Consider the following 12,627-nt stretch of genomic DNA (forward strand, 5'->3'; position numbering starts at 1 on the left):
CGGGCAATTCAATAAAACAACAGCATCTTGATATGGTAATTAAGAGGAAATGTGAATCCATTACCATGGTTTAAAAAATATCTCAAGCACTTTGGCTCTTTGTATTGCTTTTATCAAAAGCTGGGGTCCAAGCTGCTCCTCTGCTTCGTGCTGCATCTATCTGACAAAGCAGCCCAGAGATATGAGAAAAGCTGTGAATAAAGGAGTCTGCACACATTAAGCAGTTCTCCAAAATTAAAAAAGTGTATCTATTATATTCATGAAATACAGAACATTAAAAATATTAATTAGTTGATTAATCATACATAGCATTCCTAATCCAAAGGATTAAAGGCTAAAATTAAGGCATTAACCTTTAGCATTCTAGAGAATTATCATTGAAAAGAAAAATAGAATTTCTTACTCAATTTAAGTAAACAATTAGTGAACACTGTATTTTAAAGATATATCCTAACATAGAGTAACCAATCAATTTAAAATGAAAGCTGTGTACATGAATCGGACCTTTAGGAACATAAGCCTGGTTATCCTGACAACAGACCACCAAGAACCCTGCTAGTGTGGATTCTGAGAAGTACATTTAAAACAGGTATATAAAACTAGTTACACGGCATAATACTTGAATTCACTACACATTAAAAACATGTTTCATTCAAATTTGTCCTAACATTGCCAAAATATGTTTGAATTTTATAGTTTTTGCATTTCAGTATAATAGAAGATATGGGACTTCCATATAAAAAGCATAATATAACTTCAGTGCACAGTGCAATATATTTTACGGCTGTGGCAAAGAGTGTTGATATTCCCGAGGGTCCTATTGCTTGTCCAATAAGCAAAGTCTATTAAAATTCAATAATAAAGCACTTTCAGCGTGCTCCTGAACTAACTCATTTCTCTCTCATGAACATCATTCTTTTAACATCAAAAATCAAATAGGGAAGACAATGAAAACTGTTAGAATACGAAAATGTTCTCTTCCACAAACCTGATTCCAAGATTCATAGCTTCAGCGGTTCCAATCATGCTTATAGCCAATAGCATGTTGTTGCAGATCTTTGCAGCCTGAAAATAAAGTGAATAGTAAGGAGCTTTACTGTAAGTTATAATTTACAAGACTTTTCTTTACCTGATTCCTAGGGTTCTCTCTTGGAAAAAACACACACCCAATAGTGGATTCTCTCTAGTGGGTAAGGGAATGCAGTTCAGTTTATCTCCCTCTGAGCCTAACACCCTGTCCTCAGCAGACCTGGAGTCTCTTCCACCCGGTTAAAACAAAGGGCACTCCTGCTGTGGCCTCGACACTAAGGAGGACTGCTTCCTGTGGCACACTGTTCTCACAGGACAATGGGAATGCTATGTGTTACAAAAGGGAACAGATGAGCAAACCAGAACAATAAAGGGTAAAGTCCGTGGGGAGGAGACAGGACGGGCAGGAAGAATGGAGTCCATGTGTGCATGTACAGGGCAGGACAAATGATTCAACCTCAGAGTTCAGTACTAGTTATCTCATCACTAAAAACAGGGTCTCGCCGGGCGGTGGTGGCACACGCCTTTAATCCCAGCACTCAGGAGGCAGAGGCAGGCGGATCTCTGTGAGTTCGAGGCCAGCCTGGTTTCCAAAGCGAGTTCCAGGAAAGGCTCAAAGCTACACAGAGAAACCCTGTCTCAAAAAAAAAAAAAAAAAAAAAAACCAGAAAACAAAAACAAAAAAAAAAAACAAAACAAAACAGGGTCTCGGAAGAGGTGGAACAGAAGTCATCTCTCTGAAGGTCAGGACAGGATGTAAACAGACAAGAAAACAGAAGGGCATCAGGGTAAATGGTAAATACATAAGAGGATTAGACACACAGAAGCATGGGATTTTAAGAACATTACGCATACATATATTTTAGGGAACATGGAGAACTTTGATAGTTTAGACTGTCAAGTAGGATAGAAAGTTAGAACGTGACATGGTAGAAAATAGAGATCTACTGGCCCTCTGAGCAGCAAACTAGTTATGAGATAATGGAAGTCTATACCCAGGTAATATGTGGAATGAGCAAGATGATCAAAATGGTGAAACTCAGTACAGATTAGAGAACGGTTAGAGAACAGATTAGAGAATTTAAGTTCAATAAAGATTCCTAACAGGAAAGTCTTGAGCTTTAGTGACTGGGCAAAGCATTACAAGAAGAATGGAATATGAGCATGTGTTAGGAGCAGGACAGGAGCAGCAAGTTCAATTCAGAGTTCAGTACTATCAGTCATCTCATGCTTCTAAAGGAGATGCTTTACTTTTCAAAGGTTGAAGGGCACAGGTTACTTCTTTCTCGTTGGACTGACATCTGCCCAAGCCTACAACAATGATGACAAACCAACTCATTCCAATTTAACTTAAATCTAAGCAGGGAAGCCACAGCATGAACCGAGGAAAAAAGGGGCAAGAATGTGGCCAGAAAGAACCTTCTCCACTGAGCCACGCCAACCACTGGACAACATTACCTGCCCGGTCCCAACAGCTCCGCAGTACATCACATTGGAGCCCATGCAACCCAGCAACTCTTTGGCAGCGGCAAATTCATCTTCAACTCCTCCCACCATAAACGTCAGGTTTCCAGACCGAGCAGCTCCTACACCTGAGTCATTGGGGGAAAGAGAGGGAAGAAAACTGCTCAGATAAAATCACAAAATGAGAGAAAAACCAAAGGGATTTAGTCAATCCTTGCCTCAAAAATGTATTTCTGCCAGCCATGTGGAAGAGTCTCCAAATCTCCACAGGAGTACTCCAGTAACCAAGCATCATGCAGGTTAGTCATAAACCCACAGACACACACAGCCATATAGAGTTATTCGAGTTTCCTGGGCCCCCACTGGAACCACGGCATGCAGAGGAGCCTGCTCTCAAGACCGTGCTTGAGGTCTGGGGCTCCCGAGCTCCTTCTCCAGCCCCCACCCACTGAGGAGATCTCAGCCCTGGCTCTTGGAAGGGAGAAAGAAAGAAGCGCTTGCTCATGTAGACGACTCTCACAGGCGCTTCAGGGGTCACCTGAGCTTCCTCATCTTTCTCTCCCTCCTGTCACATCTTTGAGGCAACTCATTCCTAGTGACACGAGCACAAACAGGAAATAAACTTCAGCACGCTCTGGCTACTTCTTAGCTTTTAACAAGCTTGATGAATTAACGGTCTCTGGTTGAAAGGATCAGTGAAACAACTTCTAATTTAGGCTTGTCTTCATAGAGGGAGAAGGGCCACTTTGCTACAACTTTTTTATAAACTATGAAATAAAATTTGAAAATTAATGCTTTTAACAATTTTCAAGTTAGATTTTCTTCTTAAAAATAGTAAATATGTGAATATATTTTTATTATTATTATTTTTATTATTATTACTACATTAGGGCAACTTCTGTTTTTGTAATTACTTTACTTGCAACTACAGATAGGAAACCACAACTGCAGCATCATTAGACCTGGGCATTGGAACAGAATCTCCAAGTGGTGGCCTGCTTTTCAATTTAACTCACTCAATGCAACAATTTCTAAACATTTAAATTAAACTATACAGATATGTATGTATATATGTGTATATATATATATATACACACACACACACATACATACATACATACACACACACACACACACACACCATATACATACATACACATATCCCCAAGACAGGGTTTCTCTGTGTAGCCCTGGCTGTCCTGGATCTCACTCTGTAGACCAGGCTAGTCTCAAACTCAGAGATCTGCCTGTCTCTGCCTCCCAAGTGCTGGGATTAAAGGAGTGTACCACTACTGCCTGGCTGAAATTGTCAGTATTTTGCTATTGTCAATCAAGTAGCTTTCTTTTTCCTGGTTCATATCATTTTTAAACATTTATTAAAAGCAAAAGTCAGTATGATGTAAGCCAAACAATCTCAGGAGTGCATTCCCTATATATGGAAGACTTCAATGCTCACAGGAAGTTAAGTTACACTATTTCATAATAGCATTAGAAACACTTTGGAAAGGATTGTGTACAAAAACCTAATTATTTTAACAATAATGACATTCGAGTGGCTATCATTTTGCTGGTTTCTAATTTATTTCACCAAGATGGTAAACCATCAATGTTTTTACAATTATTTTCCTCACTTTATCCATTCTTATTCAAAACACATAACTACTCTGTCTCCTAATCCTGTTGATCTACCCTGGAGAAATTAAGTAGACAATTTAAGTCAAAGCTTACAAATAAATCCAGTGCTGTCCATCATAGGTCAGTAGCTCTGTATCTAGATTACAGACTGCTAAATAGCTTCCGAGGTCACTTATTGAAGGAAAATTAATGCTGACAATGGTTCTCAGCTGGTTAATCTTTTGACAGGTGCACTTTCTCACTTGTTCAAACACATATTTCAAAAGAAGAAATAAGTTACTTAAGCAAGAAAAGCTCACAAGAAAGAATCGTTCACCCTTGATTCAGAAGTCCATGGCAGTCTCACTCTTTCAGTGTGATGGTGGTTTATTTCTGACTTTATGCCAACTTAGCCTTATTAAACTGAGCAATTCCTGGGATCAAATCCTATCATCCCATACACATTCCTTTAACGCTATCAAGCCTACTCCCAAAGCAGGGGCAGAACTAACCCTAAGCTATCCTAAAAGAAATGAGACCACTGCAGACAGATGAAAAGGACTTCTGAAAAGCTGGAACTCAAAAGCTTCCCAAGACCTCTTACAGACTTCAGAAGACACTGCAGAGGATTTTATGTCTATCGATAAGAAGCAATAAATGGTCTTCTTGCCACGCCATTTTAATTTTTAATATTCTAAAATAGGACAACACAGAACTAATGCATGCTCAGGTGGCTACTGGGAGAAATATTTATAGGTTGACCATTCTTTCTGCTTTGTTTAGACAAGGTTTCTTTCTCTGTGTAGCCCTGGAGTCCTTGAAATCTATAGACCAGGATGGTCATGAACTCAGAAATCCAACTACCTCTGCCCACCTCCATCCCCAGGGCTGGGATTAAAGGTGTGTGCTGCTGCTGCCGCCGCCGCCGCCGCCGCCGCCGCTGCTACCACCACCACCACCACCACCACCCAGCAGCTGACCATTCTTAATTCAACAATCTAAAATCTGTATGTTCCTTTTAAAATCCAACCCTTTTTGAGCACCAATATGAAACCACAGCAAAAAAAAATTGAGCGTCTATCCTTAAGTAATGGGATGTGGTCAAAATGCAGGCAATCTAAAAATTCTATGTAAAATTACCTTCAGCATATGAGTAAAAAGTACACATAAAACAGAAACAAATTCTGTGTTTACATTTTGGTTTCAACCCCAAGACATTTCCTTACATACACTCAAATATTACAACATCCAAGAAAGTCCTAAATCTGAAACACTGGCCCCTACCACTTCTGATAGTAAACTGTATTTTAGTTTATATTTTAATAATAGTATGCATAAATCCAAACACACTGTTTTAGTCGTATTATAATATTTACCGTAGTTTATTAAAACCTTTGATTTTCTTTATCCGATTTTCTACAAGGTCAGCATGGGGTCTTGCTTATGTCAGTATTCCTATTATGTAGCACACTACATGATATACTCAACAGACGACTGTTTGGAAAATAAATCAATAAGCATGGCTGAAAGGATAAAGGCTCTAGAGATGTAATAACTGGTTTTAAGAGTGATACCTGCTGGCTGTGTGATTATAAAGAAATAACTCCGAGCCAGTGAATAAAATGGGAAAGGCATTAATACTTCTTTAGAGAGTAGCCGGCATACCATTTAATAGAAGGGTTTTATAAGTTGAGTTTGTGAAGTAGGCATTTTCCTATCTGGTTATCTAAGTCATCGTCTCTTCTAGGGCAGTTTTAGCCTTGCTTGTTAACCCCATAAACAGGAGAAGCAGGCTGGCCCAGGTTAAGAAGTTCTAGAGAAGTCCATGCCTGGTTGATGCTGATCACATCACTGTAAGATGGCTGTGGCGGCACACACCTGCCATCCCAGAACTTGGGGGGCTGAGGCAGCAAGACCATGAATCCTGACCAATTTCAGCAGCATAATGAGACCCTGTCTCAAAAAAGAAAGAGTGGGGGGAGGATAAACCACTGTGAAGAACTCTTGGAAAAATCAAGGACAGCTTAGTGTATCTTTTGGAAAGAGATGAGCAATCTGCAGTTGTTGGTTCATCCAACACAATCTGCCGGGGACCTAGTCAGTAGCCAGTCCTTAGCTGTGGTGTGAAAGCTAAATTACACGTATCCTTGCTTCTACGAAGTCATGCAGCTGTGACCTGGCCACTTTTTCTACAACCCTGGTCTGAGCGTGGACTACAGCAACAGCCTCCTTCCCTCCCACTCGCTCCCCCTTCTGCCCTGGTCTCCAACACCTATTCTCCACACAGGAGCCTGAGGAACCCTCCTAAAACATAATCTAGTTCATGGTTTTTCTCTACTCCCAACCATCCCAAAGCTTCCCACCATGCCTCGTATGAAATCCAAAGTCAGACAAACCCTAAAAGGGCCCTCTAGTAAAGCCATGGCTTCCTCGCCTTTCTCATCTCAAACCCACCTTCAGTCACTTTGACCTCTGGCTATCCCTGAAACAGATCAAGCATGATCTCCTCTCATCCCAAAGCCTTGCACTTCTTATACTTTTCAGTTTGATACATTCTTCTCCAAACTATCCATGACTAATTTTCCAGTAATTAAGAACTTGGCTCAAAATGAGCCTCTTCAGAGAAGCCAGACCACACTTCTTTATCACTTGTTAACTTTATATTACTCCCTGCCCCAGCTTGCTTCAACACCTTTATCTCTGATCTGCATTCTCCATAGGAACATTATTTCCTGGACAGCAGTGACAGCTGACTCATGAGACACATACCCACAAGCCTGGTACCAAAGAGATGTGTGGTATTGTGTTCCCCCAAATATTGTGCATGCTAATAAACTTATCTGGGGTCAGAGACAGAGCAACCACAATATTAAATATAAAGGATAGGCAGTGGTAGCACGCGCCTTTAATCCTAGCATTCCAGAGGCAGAGATCCACGTGTTCAAGGATACAGCCAAGCATGGTGACTCACGCCTTTAATCCCAGAAAGCGAGCCTTTAATCCCAGGGAGTGGTGGTAAAAAGCAGAAAGGTATATAAGGCGTGAGGATCAGAAACTAGAAGCATTTGGCTGGTTAAGCATTTGGCTGGTTAAGCTCTCAGGCTTATAGCAGCACAGTTCAGCTGAGAGCCATTCAGATACGAGGACCCAGAGGCTTCCAGTCTCAGGAAACAAGACCAGCTGAGAAGTTGGCCAGGTGAGGTTAGCTGTGGCTTGTTCTGTCTCTCTGATCTACCAGCATTGACCCCAATAACTGGACTTGGGTTTGATTTTATTAATATGAACTTTTAAGATTCATGCTACAGAGATGTCTAATAAGTAACTATTTACCCACAGAAAGACAGAAAGAGATGCTATGTGTCCTCTAAAAAGCAAGTCATCCCCATGACAACAGTGTTGAACAGTGAGACCCAATGAGAGTTAATTAGAACATGAAGACTCCATCATGAAGGATCATGCAACTTCAAGGGCAAGGGTGTCTTATAAAAGGACAAGTGTGACCCCTCTCACACTCAACCCTAACCCTTTACTTTGGACTTCCCAACCTTCTGAACCATAAGGAGTAAGTTTCTGTTCCTTATAAATTAACTAGTCTCTCTCTTTCTCTTGTGGTGATGGTTGCTAGGCATCAACCCCAGGACCCTGAGCATACTAGGCAAGTACTCTATCGACTGAACTACATCCCCAGCTTCCAGTCTCTCAAGTACTGCTACAGCATCATAAGGGGACTAAGACAGGAGACAACAGGTTAGAAACACTGAGATGCAGTAATGGGTGAGATCTGCTGTCAGAGGAATACTCAATGATGCTGAGAGTTAGTTACCAAGCCTTTCACCATTCTCCTATGCCATTAAATGCTGCCTGCTCTATCCACTCCCCATCTATGAAGACAGTCAGACAACACAACCATTCAGACGCTTCTAAGCTTTGAAATTCTACGACCACTTGGGGTTTTCAAATTCACATGCATCCACAGTCAAACATGTATGACACTGACACACAAAAGGGAGGTACCCTGACTCTGTACAATAGTTCCGTATCAGAGAAAAGGCTGACCATGACAAAATACAAATGACAAAAATAGTATGCTACTTATCACATATGACGTAATACTTGAAGATATGTATACTTTGTAGAACGAACAAGTCAAACTGTCTAGCAGGCTATACTGCGCACATCTTTAATCCCAGCACTTGGGAGGCAAAGGCAGGAGGCAAAGGCCAGCCTGGTCTACAGAGTGAGTTCCAGGACAGCCAGGGCTACACAGGGAAAACCTGTCTCAAAAGTAAATAAGTAAGTAAGTAAGTAAGTAAATAAATAAATAAATAAAAAAAACAAACGTCTTCTAGCTGATTAAGTCCAGACCCACTCTATGTACTGTCCTTTATTGCTTCTTAGCCTTTGGCTAAGAACAAGTGCAGAAAAAGGAGATTATTTTTTCTTACATCACTGTACTGACTAAATCTAACAAGCCCAAATCCTTGTGGCTGCCTTTAGAGCTTATCTAGCCATTTCGTTCAATAATATCTTTAGATATTCTCTTCCATAACCCTAGAATAAAAAGAATGAACTCATTTGTATAAACAAGTGAAAATGCAAATGCCCAAATCACTCAAAATAGACACAAATACTGTTCTTAAAAGCCACAGACATCTATCATATGTCTTGGCTGTATGGAGAGAAACATCTCTTTTTAAAAAAAATATTTATTTATTTATTTATTTATTTATTTATTTATATTATTTGTAATAATAAATTGTTTGTTTGTTTGTTTTTACTTTATGTACATTGGTGTTTTTCCTGCATGTATGTCTATGTGAGAGTATCAGATCCCCTGGAACCAAAGCTATGAGCTGCCATGTGGGTACTGGGAATTGAACCCAGGCCCCCTTGAAGAACAGCCAGTGGTCTTAACTACCATCTCTCTAGCTCCCAGGAGAGAAACATTCTTACACCTAATCAAAGTCTTAAGTTATCAAGTCTTCCCTATTTTAAAAACAGAAATTTACAGTTGACATACACAAAAAACTGGCAATTGGAGACCAATCATTCAGTGGCCTTCAACCTGGTACTAAGGAACAGCTCCTATGGACCAAGGGGTATGAGATCAATTGCTGGTGATGGGAAAGCAAGGAACAAGAAAATCCACAGATGCAACAAAAACAGATGCAATCTAGAGAAGTATACATACAGACGTTCACAAGTTCAAAGAAGAAAAATACCACCAGCAAGTTATCTTTTCAGTGCTTTAACTGTGACAGGTACAAAGATTCAATGAGTAAATATCTTTCCTGAATCAAAAATCAAGATCTATTTTCTGGCATATTAGGAGAACATCTGAATTTTGGATTTCCAGGAAATCCAAAATGCAAGGTTCATGGGAGACACAGAACTCTATCTTTATCCTCCAGTCTCCAAGGACACACCTACATACAACTTGCACGCCTAAGGCTCAGGGACCACTGTAGAAGAGGGGCAGATGGATTCCTGGAGCCAGAGAAATGGGGAGTTTGCTGTGAGATCCTGTCTCCTAGGAGTATCAGAAGCTACACCCATAAAGTCTCTCCAACATGACTGCCTAAACATGAGCTGAACAGGACGACACCAGTGGACATGCTAACATGATCAAGGGGAAGCTCAGGAGGTCTAACCCTACACAAAGAACAACAGCTAGCTGAGGAATGCTGAGAGTGGGAGAAATAGTGTTTCCCAGGGGCGAGCATAGTCACCATGAGAACACACATATAAGTAACATTATATACACCGACCAGGCTGCAGTTATGTATTTAAGGAAATGTATGTATGCGTGTATGTAAGAACAATTAATGAAAAAGGGAGCCATGAATTTGAAAGAGCAAGGTTGGGTTTTTGGGAGGGTTTGGAGAGAAAATGATACAATTATATTATAATCTCAAAAGAAAAATTTAAAGGTCTAAATCATAACTACAGAAGAGATGTGTATCAGCAGTGTGCTATATGATACCCGAGTCAGATGATGGATGGCAATCACCATCAAATCCTGGGTCCTTCTTCCCTTCCATTTTTTGACTGCTATTGTTAAAAAGGCAAAAAAGGAAACAAGAAATCTCAAGACAGGTAACATGGTGTCTCATATTCCAAATGCACTTGCAAATCTGGTTCAAACAGATAAAGCGATCATGAACAAAGCCCTCACAAACTCTGCTTGTTCTCCAACCACACAAAGCCCCTCAAGAGCTTTAAGTCTGCTTATTGGAACAGTAAGTTTAGAAAGCAGAAAGCCAGGAATAAGAAGGGGAGTGTTCAGGAGCCCACTGTACAATGTGATAACTACCGTTAGTAATAATGAATTGTATTTCTGCCGATTGCTGAGAGTAGATTGTAAGTGCTCTCATAACTAAAATCAATGCACAGTATAGTATTTTAGACATTTTGAATTAGCCATTCTACAATGCATACATATCTTAAAGTAATACATCATATATGATAAGTAGTATATATTTTTGACACTTAAAAGTCAACTAAAAGGTTAGGAATATGGCTCGGTAGATAAAGCTGTTGCTATGCAAGCATTAGGATCAATGTTCAGATCCCCAAAAATCCATCTAGAAGACAGGCAGGTGTGGCAAGCACCTGCAATCCCAGCACTCCATAGGGAGAAGCAGGGATTTAAGGAGCAAGCTGGCTAAGCTAGCCAAATCAGAGAATGCTCCCTCTGTTATCTGAGACCCTCCCTCAATAAACAAAGTGGAGAGGCACGAGGAGCATGCCGGATACCAATGTTAGTGCTCTGCATGCACTCCTGTACACATACTTGAGTCCATACACATTCAAACACACACCCACACACACACACACACACACAAAGATCAAAAGGAGAAAAAAAAGAGCAACTCAGCATTAACAAATACAAAACAAAACCCTAACATTTCACATACACACACAAAAGTTATCTTCAAAGTAAGAGCAAACTTCATTTGAAGAGGAATAAAGCAACCTCAAAAAGTGAGTTTTTCCTTGAACTGAGTTATATATTTCAAGTTCACATATTTTTCAATGCTTATTTGGTTCTTTACACAGAATATAAAAAATGATATAATGAATGCTGTCTTCCTATCTTTATGTTAAAGGATCGTTTGCTCCAACTGAACTCAGTTAACACTCAGTTTGTCGCTTCTTCTGGCTGAACTCGGCCTCACACCTGTAAAGCGGTAAACATCAACATAAACTGTCTCGTTTTAATAGTTATGCTGCTCGCTCTCCCAACCTTGGGGCAGCACAGGCTGCTGTCTAGACAATGCCTTCCCAGGAACACAACCAGCGGCAGACACCACTCACTGTTACCAAGCTAGCCTTGTTCCTTGTCCCCCACCGTCTCTGAGAACTTGTATGTTGGACTTGGCAAAGGACAGACAACACAACTCTTACTTTTGTCTTCCTTTGGTCTTAGAGTTGTAGAAAGCAGTGAACTTGTTCTTCTCTCTCCTCAAATCTTCTATCTTCCTCTTTCTTGTCAATGAATGCTAAGAATTGCTACCCCACAACAAAACCGCCTTGCGCGTACACTGGGAACCGTGGGTTTCTCTGCACGCATGCTGCTCCCTCCCTCACAGGAAACCCCTTCTGTCCCTCCTTACCTGACCAGCTTATCTCCAAGACTGTACTCATGCTGAGCACCTCACCACTCTGGCTTTCTTTTACTATTCTTGGGGCATTCTGAGGGATGCTGGTAAAAAGCACTTGTAACTACTCAAATCCATGTTTTTCTTCTGATGGGTCTTGTTAAGACCTTTATGGGCACGTACTCTTTGAATCTTAGAGAGTTAAGTTCCACCAAGCTGTCTACAACATATACACACTACTGAAACATGTTACAAATGATAAATACCATTTTTATTTATCAATTTTATAAAAAAAAAAAACCACCTCTATTTTGGAGCAGTGTGATTCTCCGTATGTGGCACTGGCATTTTTACTTACTGCCATATAAACAAACTCAAGTGTGTGTGTGTACAGGGATATTATTATGAAGAGCTATAAATAAAAACACGTGATTCAAATTAAGAGGCCTAAGTGAAATCATCACTCAAGTCACACCGGTTGGACAAATCCCAGTTCCGTTCAATCTCAGTTTCTCTGTCTAGAAGGTGCTGTACTTACGTGGAAGCAACAAAGAATATAAAAGAAAGGTATTTTATATAGTAATACACAAATGCCATGAAGCTTAAATGCAGTACGTAAATCTACTCAACCTAAGGATGTCAAAGTCTGCCCTAAGAACACCAAAGAGGTGGAATTTGAAAATTAGCTTTACTGAAAAAAGCTGAACCAAGTGAGGGTAACCTAAAATAACCTCTTAGGAATCACAAATGAGCTCATTTCACCCACGCCTATCGGAAAGAGGCCTTCAAACCCAGAAAGGGAGAGACAGAAAGCTAAAATGTACGCTCCAGCTAGATCTGCCTTTAACACTGTAAAAGCCAAACTGCCAAGGCACTCACAGGAAAAACGCAGTAAATCACCTAATTTACTCAAAAGAAC

The 12,627-nt window shown here is 40.3% G+C and overlaps 1 protein-coding gene across 1 annotated transcript in view; it reads right to left on the reverse strand.

Moving 5' to 3' along the window:
* Hibadh (3-hydroxyisobutyrate dehydrogenase) overlaps positions 1-12,627 on the reverse strand; it is a 109,699-nt gene that overhangs the window by 9,932 nt on the left and 87,140 nt on the right. Inside the window, exons 5-6 of the mRNA XM_006982213.4 lie at positions 2,488-2,621; positions 989-1,065 (exon numbers count right to left, since the gene is read on the reverse strand). Coding sequence (XP_006982275.1) covers positions 989-1,065; positions 2,488-2,621 — 211 coding nt within the window. The remainder of the gene's footprint in view (positions 1-988; positions 1,066-2,487; positions 2,622-12,627) is intronic.

Source organism: Peromyscus maniculatus, chromosome 3, assembly GCF_049852395.1.
Source record: "Peromyscus maniculatus bairdii isolate BWxNUB_F1_BW_parent chromosome 3, HU_Pman_BW_mat_3.1, whole genome shotgun sequence".
Lineage (NCBI taxonomy): Eukaryota > Metazoa > Chordata > Mammalia > Rodentia > Cricetidae > Peromyscus > Peromyscus maniculatus.